The sequence below is a fragment of the Heterodontus francisci genome, chromosome 38 (genome assembly GCF_036365525.1).
Source record: "Heterodontus francisci isolate sHetFra1 chromosome 38, sHetFra1.hap1, whole genome shotgun sequence".
Lineage (NCBI taxonomy): Eukaryota > Metazoa > Chordata > Chondrichthyes > Heterodontiformes > Heterodontidae > Heterodontus > Heterodontus francisci.
Window position 1 is genome coordinate 37,245,559 of NC_090408.1, and position 25,461 is coordinate 37,271,019.

At 43.4% G+C, this 25,461-nt stretch overlaps 1 protein-coding gene across 3 annotated transcripts in view; it reads right to left on the bottom strand.

Moving 5' to 3' along the window:
- The window catches only part of paqr5b (progestin and adipoQ receptor family member Vb), a 79,057-nt gene that overhangs the window by 34,300 nt on the left and 19,296 nt on the right, over positions 1-25,461 (bottom strand). For 2 of the 3 annotated variants that reach the window (XM_068018118.1, XM_068018116.1), the window contains exon 2: positions 1,631-1,861. In XM_068018118.1, coding sequence (XP_067874219.1) covers positions 1,631-1,681 — 51 coding nt within the window. In that variant the 5' untranslated portion in view covers positions 1,682-1,861. Of the gene's footprint in view, positions 1-1,630; positions 2,104-25,461 lie in introns of those variants that run through there. The other variant, XM_068018117.1, reaches the window with a different exon arrangement.

The following is a 25,461-nucleotide window of genomic DNA, read 5'->3' on the forward strand; positions in this document are numbered from 1 at the left end:
GCTGGGGTGGGCGGGGAAAGGGGTAACAGCTTTTAAATGTGGTCACTCAAGCAAGGCCCACTGTACAATTCTTATTTCACCACAGCATCTGTGAGTGGTTAAATTTGAATAACAACCATTCTAATAACAACACAATGTGTTCTCCTGTAAGATCAGATTCTTTGCCATACTTCTAATATGACAGCTGTTTGTTAAATAAATTTCTACAAATAGTGTCATCACAGCTGCTATTTCAGTTTTAAGACATTATCACAGCAACAATAAGAAAGGTTGACACTTCCTTTACTAATGATTAGTTGAGTAGATGTTTTAGGAGCTGTGTTTCATATATTCTGCTCCTTGCCCCCCATCCCACCTTCCCTAAAGGCATTGATTTCCTCATTTGATATGTTTCAATGGGTAACAGTCAATATCCCACCCGCAACTGGTGCCCCTCCCAAGTGGTCGTGTTCCATTAATCGCTCTGTACAATCAGTCGGGCAGGCTGACAAACTGTAAATCCTTTCCTTACCTATTGACCAGTGCAGCCGAACTTCAAGTGGTGATCACTTACATAGAATTACATAGCGTCTACAGCACATAAACAGGCAATTTGTCCCATCTGGTCTTTGTTGATCTTTATGCTCCAGACATGCCTCCTCCCATGCCTCTTCATTCTGACCCTATCTATTCCTTTCTCCCTCATGTGCTTAACTAGCTTCCCCTTAAGTGCATCTATGCCATTCGGCTTAATGCTGCCTGTGGTAGGACATTCCACAAATTCTTACCACCCTTTAGGTAAAATAAGTTTCTCCTGAATTTTCTGTTTGATTTATTGGTGACTATCTTACATTTATGGCCCTTTAATATGAGCCGTAGGAGACTTCTGTTTCCCTAATCCAGAGGTGCTGGGGCAGTTGTAGCAACCCTACAGGCCGTGTTGACCGTATTCAATAAGAGCACGAGCTAGAGGTGGAACGCGGGGCTTCCTGCTCGAAATGCCAGAAGCTTTACCTCAGTAATCGTGACAGCTCCTGCAAAGTTACTAACTTGGGATTCTGTAACACGGGCTACAAGATGCTATTGTTTTCCGTAAGGTGACCTTTGCTCAGGTGCAGTTTTTTTTTTGCCCTACGTTTAAAGTTTCTAGTCTCAGTGGAATAATGTGTGCATCATTTCTTCCAGTATCATGATGGGAATAAACAACAGCACTTCATTCTGTCTTTTACTTTGAGGTTCTAAAATTATTTTTTGTTTTGTTTTTCGAGAGGTTGACAGCATTGCCCCAAAAAAAGTAGTGACGCAGACTCACGAGTGCTGCTCCTACTAACTCAGGTGGGCCCCAGGAGGCAGGACTCGAGGCTGAGAGGGAGGGGAGCCTCAAGGCATTAAAACAAGAACTCAATTCTCCACAATCTGTCATGTTTGGAGGCCTCCTTGTTTATATCTATGTCACACGCTGGCAATTAAGGGTATAGAAAACAGGAGCCTTTCAATGTGAAACAAAAAAAAATGTTACTGGTTAATGTGGCTAGAAATGCCATAAAGCACTTTCTGATAAAACTTTAATCTGAATTTAGAACTGCAACACAACAGAGCAACAAGAAGGGTTAAAGGCAAGACAGAAACGGCAGCTTAAAAATTGACCTACTTTGGGCACTTGATTAATGCTGAACAGACGAGGTAATTTTAAGCTCAGCATCCCAGAAGTTACTCCGCCGTCCTCACCCAATGTATCAGCTTCTTCTTAGACCAGCTGAATGTGTGTTGGAAGCAACAGCCCCTCTGCAATCTCCCTCCCTACTTCAACAGCCCGACCTCCACGTCTTTCTCATCAGTTTCCTCTTGCACACTTGACTGTGGCTGCAGCACATCTGGGCTACTAAAGCAATAGAAAGCACACACATGTCATTGTCAATAGTAATGCAGATATAAGCAAGTACCAGAGACATTTTAACTTTCGACTGAAAAGCCACTCCTAGATCAATTCATTGCGGCTTCTTTTTCTCTTTCTCTCTTCCAGTATTCATCTCAGTTTCTCCATAGAGCTTGCTTTGTAATGTCAAGATAACAAGATCAGTGACCGACTGGAGAATGTAAATTAATAGTTCAACTGTCTGCCGGATAATAACTGGGAGACAGACAAACTGTATACTTTACAGTCCGCCCACAATTTATAACTCACGTATTAGGTTACCAGTGCATTTTCCAACAGAAACTCAAATGGACACTGTGGTGATTCAGTTTTTGGCAATGAAGCTTGTTTCAGCAATGCCTTTAATCCCTCACTTTCAGTTTACACAATGTCCCAGTGGGTGAGGACAGTACTGAACCATACAGATTAGACAATCCCAAATTTGACTCCTGGTCTGTGCTGAATTGGCTGATTTTTTGTAACACAAACTCAAGCTATGCTGATCCCAGACAGAACTAAAATTAGGAACATTAGGAACAGCAGTGGGTCTTTCAGCCCCACAAGTCTTCTCCGCCTTTCAATTTAGATCATGGCTCATCTGTACCTCAGTTCCGTTTACCCACTTTTTCCCCCTATCCCTTCACATACTTACTGAACAAAAACCTACTGATCTAAGTCTTGAAAACTCCAATTGGCCCCCAACATCCATAGTCTTTTGGGGGAGAGAATTCCAGGTTTCTACCACCCTTTGTGCGGAAAAAAGTGCTTCCTGATTTCACTCCTGAATTACATCCCTAATTTAGTTGGTTCGAAGACAGGGTGAGGTGGAACATCAGTCAGGGTGCCCACTCCTGATCACTGCGGCAAGTGTTATGTGGGCAGACAGTCAGATGAGGACAACAGTTCCGCTCAGTTGGAATGCAGCCTTCATCTGAATAATCTGCTGACATTTAATGTTGAGACTCACATATGAAGAGTAGCCACTTGGGTCAGGTCCAAGAGGATTAGCAGCATCAGTGGAACCACATCCTACCAAGAGTGAATGCCTTTTGACCTTATTATGGAGGGAAGATCATTGATGAAACAGCTGAAGATGGTTGGGCCTAGGACATTGCCCTGAGGAACTCCTGCAGTGATGTCCTGGGACTGAGATGATTGACCTCCAACAACCACAACCATCTTTCTTTGTGCTAGTTATGACTCCAACTAGTGGAGTTTTCCCCCTGATTCCCATTGACTTCAATTTTACAAGGACACCTTGATGTCATACTCAGTCAAATGCTGTCTTGATATCAAGGGCAGTCACTCTCACCTCACCATTCACTCCCTTCACCACTGGAACACCGTGCCAGCAGTGTGTACCATTTACAAGATTCACTAGCAACTTGACGAGTCTTTTTTGACAGCACCTTCCAAACCCGAACCTTTACTGCCTAGAAGGACAAGGGCAATAGGTGTGTGGGAACACGATCACTTGCAAGTTTCCTTCCACGTCACACACCATCCTAATTAGGAAATATATTGTCACTGTGTCAAAATCCTGGAATCCCCTCCCCAACATCAGGGTGGGACTACCTACATCACAGGGACTGCAGTGGTTCAAGAAGGCCATCTTCTTCACCATCACCACCTTCTCAAGGGCAATTAGGGATAGGCAATAGATGCTGGCCTTGCCAGCGATGTCCCAGGAATGAATTGGATGAAAATGAAGATGCATTGGGGGGCAGGAACAGAGAAAATCTAGAATCAGTGAGGAATTCTTTCAGTCCAAAGTTATCAATGCTCCGACACCATAATTGGACATTTCTTGTAATTCCCACATTTTTATCCATAATTGCTTCTAATTTCTGACCAGAAATTCTTTATATTTTTCTTCACACTAAATGCCAACACACCCAGAAGAGGTCTGGAAGCAATAAATTGTTTTGAAACAAAATGTTTCCAGTCTTTTATGTTCTTCTGACTTGGTCTGACTGATTTGTAGGGAGTCTTCTGGCTCCCTGCCTGTTTTTTCCCTGTGGATGAGCATTTATCCTGTACTTTATTGATGCTGTCTCTTTGCCTTCCAGTCTCTCATCTCCCTGCAGGTTATATGAACAGCTCTTTTTCCTCTTCCCATTTAAAGGTGATAGCTCCTATGGAACATGGGAATTTATGTACATTCAAGATACCAAATTGTCACCCAGCCAAATGGGAACTTAATTATTTTAAAGAAATTTTTTTTTCTGTTTCTGAGGAGGAATGAAAGTAACAGCCATGGTCGTTCCTATTTGGAGACCTGTTATAGCAGGTGCCCAGGGCTAAAATAGTTATTCTATGAGGAACGGTTGCATAAACTTGGCTTGTATTCTCTTGCGTGTAGAAGATTGAGTGGCGATTTAATCAACAACAATAAATATCATTTGTATAGCGCCTCAAGGTGCATCACAGCAACATTATCAAACAAAATTTGACACTGAGTCACATAAGGAGATTTAAGGCATGTTACTAAAAACTTAGTCAAAGAGTTAGGTTTTAAGCACCGCCTTAAAGGCTGAGAGAGAGGTTTAGGGAAGGAATTCCAAGCCTCGGGCCTAGATTGTATTGTAGCCATTGGAATCAGTTCAGAGAAGGTTCACTAGGCTGATTCCTGGGAGAGGGTTTTGTTTTATGAAGAAAGGTTGAGCAGGTTGGACCAATACTCATCAGAGTTTAGAAGATTGAGAAGTGATCTCACTGAGAGGTATAAGATTCTTAGAGTGCACAACAGGGTAGATGCTGAGAGGATGTCTCCCCTCATGAGGAATCTAGAACTAGGGGGCACAGTTTCAAATTAAAGGGTCTTCCATTTAAGATGGAGATGAGGAGGAATTTCTTCTTTCAGAGGGTCGTTAGTGTTTGGAATTTTATTTCCTAGCGAGCAGTGGAGGCTGGGTCATCAAATATGTTCAAGGCTGAGTTAGACAGATTTTTGATTGACAGGGGAGTCAAGGGTTTTGTGGGGGGGGGAGGGGAGGTAGGAAAATGAAGTTAAGGCTTATTGAACGGCAGAGCAAGCTCGAGGTTCTTATTGCTGAAGGAATGGCCGCCAATAGTGGAGTGAAGAAAATCTGTGTTTAATCGAGTCGTTTAATGTAGCAGGCCAGTCTGCTGGATTCAATCGGGTAAATAAACTATTTCATCTGGTTGGGTAATCCAGAACAAGGAGGCGTAATCTTAAAATTAAGTTCAGGAGTGAAAGTAGGAAGCACTTCTTCATGAAAACGGTAATGGAAGTCTGGAACTCTCTCCCTAAATGGCTTTGGATGCTGGTTCAAGATTGAGATCGATAGTTGAGGGTGTCAAGGGATATCGAGGAAAGGCCAGTAAACGGGGTCAAGGTACAAATCGGCCATGATCTAAATGAAGACTGGAACAGGCTTGAGGGGCTGAATGGCCTACTTCTGTTCCTATGTCCCTAAGATCTTTAACAATCCATGTAACACAATCTAATCTTGCAAAATATTTGCCAGGAACAATGCATCTGTAGAAAACAAACCGCTAGATTGCAAGAGAGGTTCAGGAGAAGAAGCTTCTTTCTTCATTAGATCTTATCCAGAATGCCAATCAACATCTTCCCATGACAGTATTAGAATGTAGATTTTGAATGAAGACCTGAGGGTGGGGGGGTGGTGGTGGAACCAAGCACTGGAGCTCTTCCGCAAGGTTCTGCGATCAGTCATTCTCACAATTGCCTGATCTGGACAGGCCACCATGAGGAGCTGTAACGACCAAGTGGAGGCCAAGGATTTACTTTCCTATTAGGAAAGAGGGAGAATTCAGAAGGAGAGTCCTCATTGAGATGCTCCTGAAGACATGGAACAGCCAAGCAATGGTTTATGTCGTAAGGAGGCATGAGGAGTGGAAACGGGAAAAATTGCTGAAATAAAATTTAGCACGTCCAATTTTTCTTTTGTTTCAGTGATTAATTATTCTTTGTTCACCAACTTTCATCCCTAACCCTTGCTCACTGGGTACAAATCTATAAGTGCCTCTTGTACCTCACCCAAGAGGACCATACATCTCAGAGGTGATCTAACTGGAGTTGGAGATGAGGGGGTTCCTTCACAGTTGAGCCCAAACATACAACATCCACTAGTGTGAAAGAGTCAGGACTGCAATGAACAGTGAATGCCCCATTCAATTCCTTCCTCCCCAGATTAGGAGTGGCTTTTTGTAGAACCCACACCAATGCCCCAGCTAAGGTCAGCTAACTCAGCACAGACGGTGTTGGGGTGGGGGGTGGGGGGGTCAAACCTGAGTCCACCCTGGTCCATATGGCTCAACTACTTATTCGATAAACTGACTGAAGTTCATTACCAGATACCGCCTGGAAACATTCAATCTTTTCTGTTTCATTATATATTTTACACTCACTGGGATAGACCTTGACTTTGCATGATTGTATAAAACAGGTGACAACACATCAGCAGCCCATTCTACATCACTCCTGATGTTTATTTCCATTGAGGTCACTGGGAGAGATGTTAAACGGGCTGTTGACTCACAATCAGCGGTTTTACACTATTCCACACAATCAAGATCGTGCCCACTCTTCTCCGTTGTTTTTGAGCAGACAGAATTGCCGACTGAATGCTTTAATTAAACATGAAACAAACAATTACAAATTTCCTATTATTATCTGACGTTTTAGGAAAATTTGGGATCCCAGGATAATCCTGAGGAAAGTGTAATTTTTCTCGGCACGTTCATTATTGGGATTCCATTGCGATTACATCACTTTAAACATAACATTTTCCAGTTGACTCCCACTGTTAACCCTACTTGCCTAAAATGAACTTTCTAACATGAGGGTAGAACCTAAAATCAGTGTTGCAATCACCAATAGTCATTTCTACAACAACAACTTGCATTTATATAGCACCTTTAATGTGATAAAACTTCCAAGGTACTTCATAGGAGTGTTATAAAGCAAAATTTGACATCAAGCCACATAAGGAGATATTAGGACAGAAGCTTGATCAATATGTAAGTTTAAGGAGTGTCTTAAAGAAGGAGAGGGATGTAGAGAGGCCGAGAGGTTTAGGGAGGGAATTCCAGAGCTTAGGACCTTGGCAACTGAAGGCAGGGCTGTCGATGTTAGAGCAATTAAAAGGTCAGAATTAGAGGATTTCTAGCACTTAGAACCTTTGGCTGAGCCTCATCACCAATTCTTTCTGATCTCGGGGTAAAGTAGCAGAACACTGATAATCATTTGCAAAATGTACACTTCCTTAGTGATGGAACATTCCATAAACTACCACACCCAGGCGGGAGGGTGGGATTGTAGCTAACTGTGAAACTGAATATATCTTCTCCAATTCCACCAGGCAATTTTTCACGACCAACCTTTATTATCCATCATTTATTTGAAGAACTTTACAATAATAAATTACACACCTGTGCCAACTTCTGTAACCGAATCACATACATTGTTTGGCTCTCACCTTGAATTGAATTTCTATAACGATATTATCATAGTCGTTGTTTAAAGTTGTTTGAACACTATTGCTGTATTGTGCTTATTGGACCCAGTTAGGTAAATATCAAGTATTTAATGACTCTGACCTGAATTTAACAACTGATGAGTGGAAAACAGATTTGGCATTTTAAGTGGCCGCCTGCTGCAGAGATTGCTCTATTCGAGATTTCATCCACTCTGCACCTTATTTCTAAAGAAGATTAATTGCCCCTCATGCTGTAGTTGCATGTGCTCAGTTCTCCAGCAGCCCTTCCCCTGAACAGTATCTATCTTGAGTGTACATTCACACTCCAAAAAACATTACATTTGCCACAAGCAGATCATGAAGTGCATTTTCTACAACAAAAACAAGAAATGCTGGATTCACTCAGCAGGTCTGGCAGCATCTGTGGAAAGAGAAGCAGAGTTAACGTTTCGGGTCACTCAATTAGCCCTTCATCATGTGTGAGCCTGGTCAATGTGGGCTACTCCAGCAAGGAAAGCACAGCGGCTGAGTCTGGTCCTATCCTCATCTGACTTCCACGTGCACACTTCCAGCAAAGGTCACTGGATAGTGGTGAGGAACAGGAAATACCTGAGGAATTTTTTTCCTCCTTAGCCCATGACTACTCGAGTCCAACTGTGGCACCTTCGCCACTTACATGTTTTTCTTTAGGCATAGAACAGGGTGATAGGGAATATTATGTCAAGTGTTGTCCGAATGGTAATGTTTCAAGTCATTGTCAGAGATACTTATCATATCAGGTGCTCTGGAGCATTGACCGGCACAGTTAAAAATTAACCAACATCATACAAACAGATTATCTGGTCATAATCTCATTGTCTTCTGAGGGATCTTGCTGTGCGCAAATAGGCTGCCGCATTTCGGCAAATTACAACAGTGACTACTTCGACATTGGCCTTAAAGCACTTTGGGATGTCCTGAGCTCATGAAAAACCTTACATAACTGCAACCACAAGAACCACAAGCTGCATTTATACAGTGCCTTTAACATGGTAAAACGTTCCAAGGTGCTTCACAGAAGTGTTATCAAACAAAATTTGACACCGAGCCAGGAGACGAAATATTAGGAAAGGTGTTCCTAAAGCTTGGCCAAAGAGGTAGGTTTTAAGGAGTGTCTAAAAGGAGAGGATAGAGATAGAGAGGGGGAAGAAATTTAGAAGAGAATTCCAGAGCCTAGACAGCCGAAATTCAATTCCTTTCTTTCTCAAAGCCGCCTTTACATTGGCAAGTATCTGCCTGGAACCACTGGAGAAGGGTATCCGTGCTCTGGCTGCACCCTTCATGCTGCCAAACTGGCTCACGGAAAAGAGAGCTGGTGTTAGCAATGGAAACTCTGAGCTGGGGACGCCTTTGCCTGAAATCTTAAATAAACAACAGCATTATATAAACACACCTTTCACTCATTGAACCAGAAAAATAAATCTCTAATCCCTGTGTATAACATTCAGCTGGCTCTGAGGTGACTTATTAAAATAATTTTTCGGAGATGTGGGTGTCGTTGGCAAGGCCGTCATTCATTACGCATCTCTAGTGGCCCTTCTGAAGGTGATGGTGGGCCTTCTTCTTGAACCGTTGCCTTCCATGTGGTGACTTTACTCCCACTGTGCTGTTAGATAGGTAGTTCCAGGATTTTGACCCAGCAACAATGAAGGAACATGGTTGCATGTCCAGGTCAGGATGGCGTATGTGAGTCGGAGGGGAACTTGAAGGTGGCGGTGTTCCCATGTGCCTGCTGCCCTTGTTTTGCTAAGTGGAGGAGGTCATGGGTTTGGGAAGTGCTGCCTAAGGAATCATGAGTGTGGGGCAGACTTGAGGGACCAGCTAGTCTATTTCTGCCTGTAATTTTTGTATATTCATATGTAAATGGGACATTACCAGAAAAAGGCTTTGCCTCAAATAGCCATACGTCCTGACTTGGACTGAACAAACTGGTGTTGTGAAGCATTTTCATGATTGAAAATGGGGCAGTAAGATTCTAGTTTACAACTGTGTCAGAACAATCCATGTGCACATGCACGGGTGACGAGTCCACAGGTCTGTCTGTAGCTCTGCGTAAGCACAAGTGGGTACTCCTGACATGCAGGACTACATGGAAAGAGGGAGTACGACTAGCTAAATTGCTCTTGCAGGGAACCAACACAGGCTTGACGGCCGAACGGCCTTCTTCTGTGCTGTATCCATTCTATGATAAGTGAGGAGTCTTGTTAGGTTACCTTCAAACATGGCTCTCCACTGACAACACTGAGTGGCGAATTGATCCTTACTTGCAATCTGGAGGTTGTGACAAATGCACTTTTCTCCATCGACACAGATGGACTGTGACAGTTCCTGATGTATCTCTTTCTCTTTTGCCTGCTTCTTAATCTATTACCAACAATTTACCCAGACAGTAAAAACTCAGTAACTTTCCTTGTGATTCCTGAATAATGTGCCCGTCATAATGGTTGTCCCACTATAATGTAGCTCAATAATTTTATTGTGCCTACCATCGCATTGAGGTCACCACTAGACAATCAGAAATTTGATGGATCTGCACCCAACACAAGGCCACATACCTGTATCAGCCCAAGACAGGCAGAGAATGAGCTGCTACGTAACCAAACAGTGGTCATATCATCCCCTTGCTATTGCCATTTCACCAATGAGCAGGCAGATGCAACTCCACCTTGAAACATCACCTTAAAACATGCACGATTGCCTCATAAAGGGGCTGTGCCTTTCGCAATTGTCTTAAAAGGTATTGACTGGTAAACAAGAGTCTCTGGAATGCTAATCCGGTGCAGATTACTTTTTGCATTGCTTTTCTTTGCTTCTCAGTTTTTCCCCTTCTCTTACCACTGTGCAAGTTAAACTGTTAATGCCTCACAGCTCCCACAGCTCTTCATTCTGCCAATGTGTAGTGTGATGGCACGTATCAGCAGACTTGTGCCTGACTGCATGCCAATAGGGTTCTGGAGCATATCATTCAGTTTGAAACTCCTGGCCCTGCAGACATCTCCACTTTTCCTTTTGTCTCCCATGTGGCAATGAAAGGCAATTGGTGAAAAGGTTCAATTTGCATACGGCCTAAATAAAGCACATTGGCAACCTGGTAATCCCAGTCCAATCTCCCTGGCCCGTCATTCCTAGTGAGAAGGCTGAGTGCTGGCAATGACAGCTACTGCATTAGAACAGTTGGAAACACTTCATTACTGAGTAACACTGCTTGTGAGAGGGTTTAAGCCAAACAGCAGGCAATGACTTCCAAACACAGAAATTGCATGAGATAATGAATATCATTGTGCCATGATTAAAGGGGAAGAGTTTAATTTCGGATTTCGGAAAAGCCAGTAATTGGTTTGCCGATTATCTCCCCATCTCTCCTGAAGGCATCGCCTCGTGTGTGGAGAGGGGTTCAAAAGCTATCACTGCCCTCCGGCACCTCGTCACAGTGGTCATTCCTCAAAGGTGATCCTGTACAGTTAGTATTGGCAGACTGTTTTGACTGCAGACTGTAGGGATCACAAGATAGTGATTATGGCTCAGCTTTTCACAGTCTCAGTATTTTCTTTTACAAATACATCTAACCAGAAGGCTGAGGGATGACCTACTAGAGGTCTTCAAAATTATGAAGGCGTTTGACTGGGTAGACATAGAGAAGATGCTTCCACTTGTGGGGGAGTCCAAAACTAGGCTCATAAATATAAAATAATCACCAGTAAATCCAATTAGAAACTCAGGTGAAACTTCTTTACCCAGAGAATGGTTAGAATGTAGAACTTGCTGTCACATGGGGCAGTTGAGGTGAATCTGATAGGAGAGTTAGCTAAGTACATGAGGGTGAAAAGAATGGAAGGATACAATGATAGGTTTAGATGAAGTAACAACAACAACTTACGTTTATATAGCCCTTTAATGTGGTAAAATGACCCATGGCACTTCACAAGAGTGTTAACGAGCAAAATTTGACACAAAGTCGCATAAGTGGTAGGAGGGTAAATGGCCAAAAGCTTGGTCAAAGATGTAGGTTTTAAGGAGCAACCTAAAGGAGGAAACAGATATAGAGGTGGGGAAGTATATGGAGGGAATTCCAGAGTTAAGGCTTTGGCAGCTGAAGGCATGGCCGTCAGTGGCGGAGCGATTAAAATTGGGGGTGCACAAGAGACCAGAATTGGAAGAGCACAGAGATCTGGGAGGGTTGTAGTGCTTCCTAGGTTCAGGTTCGGTCTGGGCGTCACTTACTCTGATTGGCAGATGTCGTGTAGCTTTTTCATCCTCATTGTTGTTACAGAAGATGCTGGACTGCACCAGAGCTGGGCACCTTCGTACAACTGTCAGAAACCTCTCAAAGTCTTCACATACAATAAATTACTGATGAACTCACTGATGTTGTCTAGGCAAATGTGGCAGCAATTATGCACACAACCAGATCCCACTAACAGCAATGATATCATAATGACATAAATTCCAGGTCGCTGGTAAGTGATGTCATCATTAAGTGACGCCCAGCTCTTTTAGCTCCTCGCCTTCCATAAAAGGTATAACAAATGCTTTTTTCATGAAGGTGGTGCCTCTTTAAAGGGGTGGATGGAAAACAAAACAGTTGGAAAAGTCACAGATGTTTGTGGCATCAGAACATTTCCTGACAGGCCTGGCTGCATTTCTAAAGAAATGGATGTTAAATTTGCCCTCATTTGTATTTCTATATTGATCTCCACTCATGATCCATATGCTGTTGTTAAGTTGACTTCATTAGTCCAAATGTAGTGCAGTTAAATTCTTTATCCCTCCTTTTGAGAAACAATGATGAAGTCTGATTATTTCTGGAACATTTTTTTCCTCCCTCTTGGCCAAAGTCAATTTTTTTTTTCTGTCCAAATATTCAGTGACTCCAAAAACCGAAACAGATAAATTAGCCATAAAGCAACTGGAGGTTTTTTAAGGGATGCTGTTGTGTTCAGGTGACTTACATGTCAATTTTCAACACAAGCGTGTTTTGGATGTCATGTTGTTGCTGAATGTGTCTGCTGCCCAAAAAGTCTCTCTTATTTAGAATTTTTAAAAGAAAAACTTGCATTTTATATGGTACATTATTACAACTTTCAAAAATATCTCAAACCACTTCACATATGGGCGGCGCAGTGGTTAGCACCGCAGCCTCACAGCTCCAGGGACTCGGGTTCGATCCTGGGTACTGTCTGTGCGGAGTTTGCAAGTTCTCCCTGTGTCTGCGTGGGTTTTCGCCGGGTGCTCCGGTTTCCTCCCACATCAAAAAGACTTGCAGGTGATAGGTAAATTGGCCGTTGTAAATTGCTCCTAGTGTAGGGAGGTGATAGGGAATATGGGATTACTGTAGGGTTAGTATAAATGGGTGGTTGTTGGTCGGCACAGACTCGGTGGGCCGAAGGGCCTGTTTCAGTGCTGTATCTCTAAATAAATAAATAAAAATAAATACAATGAATCAATTTGAAACAAGAAAAAAATAACCTCTCCCAATGAACTACACCACTTTTATTTTAATGCATCATTGGAGTTGGTAGAAAAAGATCTTGAATTTATACAGCACTTTTCACAACCTCAGGATGTCCCAAAACACTTTACAGTCAGTGAAGTACTTTGTGAAGTGTAGTCACTGTTGTAATGTGGAAACTGAGGCACACAATCGAGAAAAGGCTAGGTTCGATCCCTAGTCTGGGCTAATCTTAGCTGGGGTAATGAGAAGCGCACTATTAAGGTTGGCGGTGGGGTATGGGTTGGGGGTGAAATCAGCCACAATTGCAAAGCGAAATCACTATTCTTTGATCTCAGTGACAAGTTCGAGTGCATAGACATTGGATGATAATGGCATTTTGCTCATCTGTGAAGCGTTCTCACTGAAGGACAGCCCCCATGGGAGAGGCAATGGAGGGTTCTGTGCCAGCAAAAGCCAGACTTCCTTCACAAGAGCAGAGGAATCAGGATTAAATAAAAGGCAGATTGATAACATTGTGCATCAAATCAGGCATACGTACCATTTTCTTTTTACATTTTCGGGCTTCACCTCCTGATGACACAGATGCTAAAAAGAAACTGATAAAGCCCATTCTTAAATGTCCGGACAGAACTCCTCCAAGTCTAGACTTCAGGCAAAGATCTTTAAGTCCAGATATTCCAAAGTAAAGCTCAATAGCCGGCAAGTAAACAGAAATACAAATCACCCCACACTGACCCCCAGGAAACATTCTGTTAAAGACTCGTGTATTTAATGCATCTTTTGTAAAACCCATTTATAGTGATGTTGGGATAGCCAGCAGTGGCGATGTCGCTGATTCATTGTGATGTCATGAATATGTAAAATATCATTTGCATTTCCAATATCTAAGTTATAGCTGTAATGGTGATCATAGGGTTATGAGATAGTTTCTGGTGAAGTAGTCCCTTCAGACTGTTTTTCACAAGCATAACCTCTGAAACCATGTATTGGAATGTTTCTTAAATGACTGCTAGCCTCAGGCACCTTGCCTGACACAAAACATTCTTTGTGTGGAGTTTAAATGTTACTGAGTTAACTTTACAAATAGAAAAGTGGGCTACATGGAATGGGCTGGGTTGGGTTGTGTAATTAATTTTGGTGAAATTATAAGAATCCAGAGAACGAAAGAAAGAATGTGCATTTATCTAGCACTTTTCATAGCCTTTGGAAGTCCCAAAGAGCTTTACAGCCAATGAAGTACTTTTGACATGTAATCACTGTAGTAATGTGGGAAATGCAGTGCCCAACTTGCACACAGCAAGATCTCACAAACTGCAATAAGAGAAATGACCAGATAAACTGTTTCAATGATGTTGGTGGAGGAATAAATATTGTCCAGTATACCAGGGAGAAGTGGCCTAAAATAGTACCATGGGATCTTTTGAAGGGTCAGGTTGGCTTAAAGGCTCATCCATAAGATGGCAGCTACAACAGTGCAACACTCCCTCAGTACTGCACTGGAGTGTCAGCATAGATTTTGTGCAGGCAGAATGCCTCATCACCAGAACTCTCAAACAAGCACCAAGATGTAGCTTGGCTGGTGGTGAGAAGAGCCCTCCCCATCAGATCCTTCCTGCACGCTTGGAGTCTCACACCCTCCGCACAATGCCCTCGAGGTGGCTGTGGTGGAGAAGAGACAGTTGCCCACCTCCTTCTGGAATGTGTCTTTGCAAAACAGGTGTGGAAAGAGATGCAGTGGTTTTTGTCAAGGTTCATCCCAAACAGCTCTGTAACACAGGAGTCTGTGCTCGACGGGCTGGTCCCATGGACGCACGCTGAGATAAACATCAGCTGCTGCTGGAGAACTATCAATTCGGTGAAAGATGCTCTTTGGTTTGCCCGAAACTTGCTGGTCTTACAGCGCAAAGAGTTGTCCACGACCGAATGTTGCAGACTGGTACATTCCAAGGTCCAGGATTACGTGCTGAGGGATGCACTAAAGCTTGGGGCAGCCGCGGCAAAGGCTCAATGGGGAAAGACCACTGTGTAAGGTCCCCCCACCAAGGTGAACTGAGGGGCTGGATCCATGGGAAACCCCTCGAACTGTATCCAGAAAATATTTGTTTGCTGTAAAATGTACATGGCATGAAAAATGAAATGGGAGGGTTGTGAGGCAACTCACTCCTGTATTGAAGGAAACTGATCTCCTTTGCACTCCTTGTATTGTTTGACTTGGTGCTTTTTGGAACTGTTTGGTAATGTATTTTTTTTACAGATTTTTATGAATAAAGTTTATTTTGGAAATTAAAAAAAATTGCAGAACGCTCCATCCAGTTGGACTGTGCCGTACCACCTATCCTTTATGGAAAAGTTTGTGCAGGAAAACACCTTTGACCACCAATCCATCAGGCAGTGGTCTGCACGGAATGTCCTCAAGGCCCTATGGGATAAAGAGATGGCTGATCCTGTCAGATGGTTCCCCGAGCAGACTGCCAAAGTCGTAGCTTAGCTGGTGGTGAGAAGGACCCTCCCCGTCAGATCCTTCCTGCACACCCGGAATCTCACCGCCTCCTCCAGCGGCCCTCGAGATGGCTGTGGCAGGGAAGAGACTGTCGCCCACCTCCTCTGGAATGTGCCTTTGCAGAGCAAATGTGGAAAGAGATGCAGTGGTTTTTGTCGAGGTTATCCTAAGAAGCTCTGTAACACAGGAGTCTGTGCTACACGGACTGTTCCCAGGGACATACACTGAGATAAACATCAACTGCTGCTGTGTAAAACCCCTCAGGCTCTATGCACCAAAATATGGTTTTGCTGTGTAATGCAAATGTACGTTGCATGTAAAATGGAATGGAAGGGTAGTGAGGCAACTCACGTTCTATACTGAAGGAAACTGATTTCTTTTGCCCTTTCTGGAATGCCAACTTGGAACTGTTTTGTAATGTATTTTTTTTTACAGATTTTTATGAGTAAAGTATATTTTTGGGAAGAAAATGTATATTGCATATAAAATGGGATGACAAGAGTTGTGAGGCACATCATGTTTCTGTATTGAAGAAATCTGATCTGTATTGTACTTACTGAAATGTGAAATTTGAACTGTTTTGTAATGTATTTGTGCACATTTTTATGAATAAAGTATATTTTTGGGCAAAAAAAGTGACTGGAGTGGGACTTGAACCTGTTCCATATACTAATCACCATTGGTTCCATTTACTCATCAGCAGCTGATCCTGGTTTTGAATCAACATTTGTAACCTTCCCAGTCTGGATTTCCACTTGGCTGAGAAACAAAGACTGGGGTAAAATGCACTGACAGAGTGGAGACACTCTGTGTGGTAAAGTGCTGATTTTGGTAGCCGGTACCCATGGTATAAAGTGCTAATCTCCCTGTTTTACAATGTGCTGTCTCCTCCTGACTGACTGTTTTTTAAAATTCCATCTGGGCTGGTGTAGATTCGGACATTAAGAGCTCAGTGTTCAAATGTGGTCCCATGGCTTAAGAGTGCTGCTGGTCCCTGTTGGATCTTTGGAGAGTCAGTCTGCCTCTGACAACAATTTACAGGATTACAAAGATGCGGGTCCTTGGCATCATTGCGGTTGAGGAGTTCATCTCCCTTATATTGTCAAGAGCTGGCAGCCGACAGGTGCTGCCCAAGTTGACCAAAGTACAACTGGTAGTAGTTTCTTTAAATTATTTTCTCCACTGATCAAAACACATCTACAGAGAGCTAGGTCATGGCTAGCCCCTTTGACCTTCCAGATCTGAAAGACTCCGCATAAAACCAGGGACTGCAGTTCCCAATTAAAACACCAGGAAAGCTCCAGAACTTAGCGCCTCCTAACAACCCTTTAAGCATTGATATCATTCTGCTGAATGTTCACTGCACCCTCTCCAAGGTCATGATATCCTACCTGAGGCCAGAACTTGAATGCAACACTCCAGATGGTGTCTGACCAAGGCGCTGAGCAACTGAAAACATAACTTCCTCCCTCTTGCATTCCAGTCCCCTAAAGGCCAACATCCTATTGGCTTTTTTGATTACTTTCTGTATCAGTCTACTAGCTTTTAGTGATATGTATAGGGAGATACCCTTTGCTCCTCCAGAATTCCTAGTCTCTCGCCATTAAGAAAATATTCTAATTTATCTTCCTTGGATCCAAAGTAGATGACTTCACACTACCCCACACTGAACTCTATCTGCCACAGTTTTGGCCACTTGCTCTGCAGGTTCCTGCCTGGTCTCTTTGTGGATCCCATCTACACAACTTACTGTGCCTCCTAATTTAGTGTCACGTGCAAACTTGTATACACAGCTCACTATTCCTTCATCAAAGTCATTCAAAACTAGTCAATTCATGTTGGTTTCAGAGAGACTTTCCTCCCAGTGGAAGATGCCTCTTAATTGAGGTCTGGATAGTCTCAGAGCAACTAGGCTGAAATTGACCTCGGAATGTGGCTGAGGAAGAGCTCATGACCTTAAAAGGTCAAGCTGAGAGACACACAACACAGTTTCTTAGTGGCAGAATAATGCACTGTGCATTACATGGTATCACGCTCCTGTCGTTAGAAAACACTGTTTCCTCCAACTTACTATGAACATGCTTAAATTTGGTCACTAATTTATAGCAAATCAGGCTTGTGGATATTATGTGGGAGAAAAAACTGGTGTATTTTGGAAGCTCCCAGTTCCCAGTGGGATTACAGAAATCAAAATCAACAACAACTTACACTTATATAGCACCTTTATCATAATATAACATCTCACGATGCTTCACAAAGGCATAATCAGACAAAATAAAGGCACTGTGCCAAAGAAGGAAGCATTAGGCCATGTAACCAAAAGTTTGGTCAAAGAGATAGGTTTTAAGGAGAGTCTTAAATAAGGAGAGAGAGTCAGAGAGGTTTAGGGAGGGTGCCAGAGCTTAAGGCCCAGACAGCTGAAGGCAGGAGCAATAATGGTGGGACAAAGGAAGTGGGAGGTGCACAAGGGGCCAGAGTTGGAGGAATGCAGAGTTCCCGGAGGGCAGTAGGGTGGTTACAGAGCTTAGAGAGGGATGAGGCTGTGCAGAGATTTGAACACGAGGATGAGAATTTAAAATATAGTCAGTTGGAGGACTGGGAGCCAATGTAAATCAGTGAGCTTGGAGGTGATGGGTGAACGGGACTTGATACGAGTTAAGATACCAGTTAATTATAACATGAGTTGGTCCTTAATCTGCCAGCACATACTTGTAGGAAAATCTTTGATGTTCATTGTCACTGGACTTAACTCTCATTGTGAGAGAGTAAGGTATATTTGCCACAAGAGATGCCACTTTGCTATTCACAATATATATTAATGATTTAGATGAGGGAACTAAATTTAATATCTCCAAATTTGCAAATGACACAAAACTGGGTGGGAGGGTGAGTTGTGAGGAGGATGCAGAGAGGCTTCAGGGTGATTTGAACAAGTTGAGTGAGTGAGCTAATGCATGGCAGATGCAGTATAATGTGGATAAATGTGAGGTTATCCACTTTGGTAGCAAAAACAGGAAGACAGATTATTATCTGAATGGCTATAAACTGAGAGAGGGGAATATATAGTGAGACCTGGGTGTTCTCGTACACCAGTCGCTGAAGGTAAGCATGCAGGTCCAACAGGTGGTAAAAAAGGCAAATGGTATGTTGGCCTTCATAGCGAGAGGATTCGAGGACAAGAGTGGGGATGTCTTGCTGCAATTATACAGGGCCTTGGTGAGGCCACACCTGGAATATTGTCTCCTTATCTGAGGAAGGATGTTCTTGCTATAGAGGGAGTGCAGCGAAGGTTTACCAGACTGATTCCTGGGTTGGCGGGACTGACGTATGAGGAGAGATTGAGTCGGTTAGGATTGTATTCGCTGGAGTTCAGAAGAGTGAGGAGGGGATCTCATACAAACCGAAAAATTCTAACAGGACTTGACAGGGTAGATGCAGGAAGGACGTTCCTAATGGTGGAGGAGTCCAGAACCAGGGGTCATAGTCTAAGGATATGAGGTAAACCTTTCAGGACTGAGATGAGGAGAAATTTCTTCACCCAGAGAGTGGTGAGCCTGTGGAATTCGCTACCACAGAAAGCAGTTGAGGCCAAAACACTGTATGTTTTCAAGAAGGAGTTAGATATAGCTCCTGGGTCTATAGGGATCAAAGGGTATGGGGGAAAGCGGGAACAGGTTACTGAGTTGGATGATTAGCCATGATCATAATGAATGGCAGAGCAGGCTCGAAGGGCCGAATGGCCTTCTCCTGCTCCTATTTTCTATGTTTGCAAACACAGCTAAATCCAATGTTGACACAAAGCCAATGTAAGCATATCTCTCGAAAAGATCTGATATGGAAATCACTTCTTCCCCCAATAGCGGTTTTATGTTGCTGCACCAAGTGTGTGCCACACTTGCTATTCCACTACAGCTCCTGTTTAAAACGACTTTAAATGAGGCTTGTAGGTTTCCTCGATTTTGGGATGTAATTTTCCACACGTAGCCACTTGAGATAAAAAGCTAATTGAACTGTGAAGGTCAAATGTGCCATTTCTAGTTGTATGGAATTTTCATTAATGGTTTACTGTTAGTTACAAATTACCATCAGTCAGTGGGAAAATAACAATCTTATCATTCAGCAATAAACCCGCGGAGCTAACTTTTAACCTTTAACTGCTTTAATGTGTCTCACCAATGGCCTAGTTGGTAAACCCATTGCCTAATCGTATTGATTCAACAACAATATGCATTTATATAGCACCTTTAACATAGTAAAACATCCCAAGGCACTTTGCAGGAGTACTAGCAAACAAAATTTGACACTGAGCCACAAAAGAAGATATCAGGACAGGTGACAAAAAAGCTTGGTCAAAGCGGTAGGTTTTAAGAAATGTCATACAGGAGCAGAGAGTGATAGAGAGGTTTAGAGAGGAAATTCTGGAGATTAGCGCCTTGGCATCTGAAGGCATGGTTGCCAATGGTGAAGTGAGTAAAATTGGGGATGTGCAAGAAGCCAGAATTGGAGGCGTGTAGGGATCATGGAGGGTTGTAGGGCTGGATGAGGTTGCAGAGATAGGGAGGGGTGAGGCCATGGAGGGACTTGAAAACAAGGAGGAGAATCAGGAGCCAATGTAGGTCACTGTGTACAGGGGTGCTGGATAAAGGCATTTAAGTGTCTTACGTGTCTGGCCAAGGGTCCACACCTGAAATATTGATCCCGGTTTTCTGTCTTGATTCCGTCTTTTCCCCAATCTTAACAAACCAGAAAATCAAAAACTCTTCAGCATCCGGAAGGTTCTGCCACTAGACTGTGTATTTACTGAGAGTGTAAATGTATATGACCTCAGTGTTTGCTGTGATTGGATTTTCTGACCTGTACTTTCCATTAGCTGATCATTAGCTGTTATCAGGTCTGGTATTTTCTTCCTAATGCTAAAATTGTGTTTTAATGAGATAAGTTAACCTGTTAAGATCAAGGACTTTCCAACCTCACTCTTAAACCAACGAGTTGGATAGCATAGGATGTCCTTGAAACTCTGTGACTCTGCTGTTGATCTGCCTTTCACTGAATGTACACGATGGAATCATTTTCCGAGTACAGGCTAACTGTAAGGAAGCTCACCCACCTCTGGCACACGTCAGGATATTGCTGGTATCCGGGAAGCGGCAGCAACAATCGAGGTTCCTTGTAGCTGGCACATCCTCGGACAATTTGGGCTAATATGTTGTCTGCTCACCTTCAACAGGCCTGCTTGAAGCAGTCAGGTGGCTAAGATAGCACTCTCACCTCTAAGTTTATAAGTTGTGTGTTCGAGTCCCACGCCATGGACTTAAGCACAAAGTCTAGGCTGATGCCTCCAGTGCTGTACAATTAGAAGTGCTGATCTTTGGGTGAGGTGTTAAACTAGGGTCCTGTTTACTCTCTCAGGTGGGTGCAAGAGATCCCATAGCACTATTGTGAAGAAGAGCAGAGGCAGTCTTCCCAGTGCCCTGGCAAATATTTGTCCCTCATCCAATCCAACCCCTAAACAGAATATCTGATCATTATCTCATTGTTAATTGTGGGAGCTTGCACAAATTGGCTGCCATATTTCCTACATTACAACAGTGACTACACTTCATGAAGTATCTCACAAATTGGCTGTAGAGCGCTTTTGGACATCCTGAGGCCATAAAAGGCGCTATATAAATGCAAATCCTTTCTTCACAACTTTCTGCAGGTTCGTCATGTGTTGACTCTACCCTTCGCTTGCTCGTGTTTTGGCTCTCAACTTTATCCACCTGCTATCCTGAAGGAGAGGGCTTCCTGATGTGGATGGTTCCATTGATGAGTCACTTTACATAATTGTGTGTTCCTGAGTTTGTGCATCCAGTAGGGAGGGGTCACTGAATAGCTTAACAGGAGATGGAACCTTGTCTCATTTTCCCGAAGCTTGTCGCAAGAGTGCTGAGGCCATTTGTAGAGCCTTAGTTCCAATGCAGCTCACACAATACAGTCCAGCAATCAAAGCTGGGCCCTTTCTGGACCAATATGGTTTCGCAGCACGCCAGGCAACAACCTTTGGCCAGTAGGTCATAATCTTGAAGTATCACTCCAGTGCAGGACTGAGGGGGCGCTGCATTGTCAGAGGTGTTGTCCCTTGCGTGAGATGTTAAACTGCAGCTCCGTTTATCCATTTCTGTAGTTCAGGTCAATATTCACAATCCCATGGTGCTGTTTGAAGACCACAGAGTTCTCCAAGGACAACGTTCTTCCCTGAGCTAACAACACCTATCATTCAATTGCTGTTTGTGGGATTTTGCCACGTGGATACTGGCTCCTGACTGTCCTACGTAACAACAGTGTCTGCACTTCAATGAAATTTATTGATTGGGAAGAACTAGGGGACATTTCCGAGAGATGTGACTATGATATAGTTAATCGGAGAAACACTATGACTGGTTGCTCTTCTCCTTCGGTACTTACAGCTGGTAAAAATTATCGTTCAAATGACAGGGGGGTCTGAAATGTCTATCACAATGATTGCTCACTAACATTGTTGGTATGTTGACTATTTCAAGTTCACATCTGTCAAATGTTAGTCGACACCAGACTGATCGTTTTTGACATTCACTATATTGATAATTTAAGATTTGTGCAAGAATGAATGAGGAACAGAGAGCAGAAATAAAATGTAGTGTGCTCTGAGGGCAAACATCAAATGGGATATTAAGTGTCAACTAGTGAGTTGTCACATGGGACAGAACTGTGAGCAGCAGTTAATGGAAGAATAAAGAGATAAGGATTGAAATATTTCAGGTCTGGTCTGTGGAGGTTCAGCTATTCTTTGCTAGTTTTAAATGGGTTTAAAAGAAGTGAGAAACACTCGAACAGATACCAGCCTTTAATCTGCATTAAAGCAAGATTCTAAGGCATAAAAATGTAAAATGCTGGAAATACTCAGCAGGCCTGGCAGCATCTGTGGAGGGAGGAACAGAGTTAACATTTCAGTTCTGATGAAAGGTCACAGACCCGAAGCATTAACTCTGTCTCTCTCTCCACAGATGCTGCCAGGCGTGCTGAGTGTTTCCAGCATTTCCTTTTTTCTTCAGATTTCCAGCTTCCACAGTATTTTCCTCTTGTAAGATTCTAAGGCAATTCTGTTCACCATGCAGATTATCCAACACCACTGCAGACACATTGATAAAGGAGCAGCTCAATTAGGAGTCCCCTATTTCACTCTCAGCCCTTGAGAAACAGTGTTACAAGTGAAGCAATGCATGTGTCTCAGTAGATAGAAAAACATGACTCGACACAGGATGGCTTCTCTCCCCTCTCAAGGGGGCCAAATCACCGCGTGTAGAAACGCAAATTGGCAGCATTCCTCACCGAGCATGGATTGAGCTCTCAATCTGAGGTCGGCCATACAAACTTTCACTTTTCTGACCTATGCAGATCGTCCTCTGACATCAGGGAAAGTCCACAGCCACAGTCAACCAACTCCACTCGCACAAGATATTAAATGGGGTGGGGGAGAGGATGGTGAGAGGCAGAACTCACTTTCACTTAGTGGGTTTTTTTTTAAGCTGTGTCCAATTGGCCCCTTTGTTTAGAAGCATACATAGAAGTTACAACATGGAAACAGACCAATGGGCCCGACCTGCCTGCATTGTCATTTATCCTCCACATGAGCAAATATTCTAAAATATATTTACTAACCCTGTTCCTATACCTCATTATTTCCTTTTCCTTTTACTTATCCAACCTAATCTTGAACGTTGATAAAGAGGGGGTGCAACAAAGGTTCACTAGATTAATTATTGGCACTAGGCAATTGTCCTATGAGGGGAGATTGAGTATACTAGGCCTATATTCCCTAGAATTTACAAGAATGAGAGGTAATCACATTGAAACATATAAAGGAGCTTGGCAGTTAACTGTTAGTCACCATAACTGATGCATTCTCCGTGGCAACGATCTACCAATCAGAGTCCACTTGCCAACCAATCAGCACTCTCTTCCCATATAGTATAAATTTGTTCTTTCCCTTACATTGGTATTCTTGCGAATTGTCCCAATGAGTGCAAGATGAAAAGCTTTGACAAAATGTCTCTATTTTCAGCAATACTCAAGTTCTGTGCTACCAAACGAACACTTCTATCATGTTACTCCGGACTCGGTGTTGTTCTATGTAACAGGGTAGATGTTCTCTCTTGGCTTGTTTCAATGCTTTTGCATGGAATTCCTATGTTGCTGATTTTAACAGGTTTATTTCAACCAGGCCCACGAGGACACAAGATAAGTTGCAGGCAGGCTAGTTAACTTATCTCAGTTTGTATGTACATCAAAGACCTATGGTCTCCTTAAAACAGCATTCAACTGCCTCTTAAGCACTTTGTCATAGATATATCATAGAGAAATACAGCACTGAAATAGGCCCTTTGGCCCACCAAGTCTGTGCCAACCATCAACCACCCATTTATACTAATCCTACATTAACCCCATATCCCCTACCACATCCCCACCTTCCCTCAGTTCTCCTACCAACTAACTACACTAGGGGCAATTTACAATGGCCAATTTACCTATCAACCAGCAAGTCTTTGGCTGTGGGAGGAAACCGGAGCACCTGACAGAAACCCACGCAGTCACAGGGAGAACTTGCAAACTCCGCACAGGCAGTACCCAGAACCGAACCCAGGTCGCTGGAGCTGTGAGGCTGCGGTGCTAACCACTGCGCCGCTCAACTTTGCTTCCAGCAACAACAACAACTTGCATTTATATAGTGCCTTTCTTCTTCTTCTTTGGCCTCCTTATCTCGAGAGACAATGGATAAGCGCCTGGAGGTGGTCAGTGGTTTGTGAAGCAGTGCCTGGAATGGCTATAAAGGCCAATTCTAGAGTGACAGGCTCTTCCACAGGTGCTGCAGAGAAATGTGTTTGTCCGGGCTGTTACACAGTTGGCTCTCCCCTTGCGCCTCTTTCTTTTTTCCTGCCAACTACTAAGTCTCTTCGACTTTAGCATAATAAAATGTCCCAAGGCGCTGCACAGTTGTGTAATCAGGTACAAAGAGCCAAAGAAGGAGACATTCAGACAGGTGACCAAATATTTGGTCAAAGAGCTAGGTTTTAAGGAGGAGAGAGAGGTGGGAAGGCAGAGACATTTAGGGACCACATTCCAGACATTAGGGCTGAGGCAGCTGACAATATAGCTGCCAATGGTGAGGTAAAGGGAATAGGTGATGCACAAGCGTAGTCCTTTCCTAATACAAAAGATGGCTTCTACAGCAGGTCTCTTGACAGCAGATATTGTTTTGTGCAGGTTCACCACAGAACGGGAAACAAGATCTAAAATTAGGCACAGGCTAGAGGTTCACAACGTTGATGGCTCACCTCTGCCACGCGAGCTGATCTCAGAAGGGTGGCAGTAAGAAGTATTACCCTTAACCTCTTTGCCCGTGAGCTGGGAAATAGAAAACACCATCCATTGCTCTCCTGTGAGCCGCTGGTGGAAGGCGCACAGGTGGATAGCAGGATTGAGTTTAGTTATTATGTCCTTCACTGTCCAACAGCTTGCTGACACTCATCATTGAAGCTCATATGCTGAGAATGGGCACTTGGGGGAGGCATAGGACGGCGTACCATGGAACTGCCTTCAGAAGAAGAGGGGATAACATTGGAAAAGAAAAACAAATCTATTTTTGTTTTAAAATAAAAAGTAGTTAAGGAATTTCCCACCACCAACCCTAACAAGGTGAGCGAATCTTCAGGTTAGTCCAGAATAATGAGTGTAGAAGAGGGTGGCTAATTCTGGTTTGGTGTATTCCTGGAGGATCCCATGAAGTCTCATGGCATCAGGTCAAACCTGGGCAAGGTAACCTCCTACTGATTACCACCTACCGCCCTCCCTCAGCTGATGACTCAGTACTCCACCATGTTGAACACCACTTGGAGGAAGCACTGAGGGTGGCAAGGACACAAAATGTACTCTGGGTGGGGGACTTCAATGTCCACCACCAAGAGTGGCTCGGTAGCTCCACTACTGACCGAGCTGGCCGAGTCCTAAAGGAGATAGCTGCTAGACTGAGTCTGCGGCAGGTGGTGGGGGAACCAATACGAGGGAAAAACATACTTGACCTCGTCCTCACCAA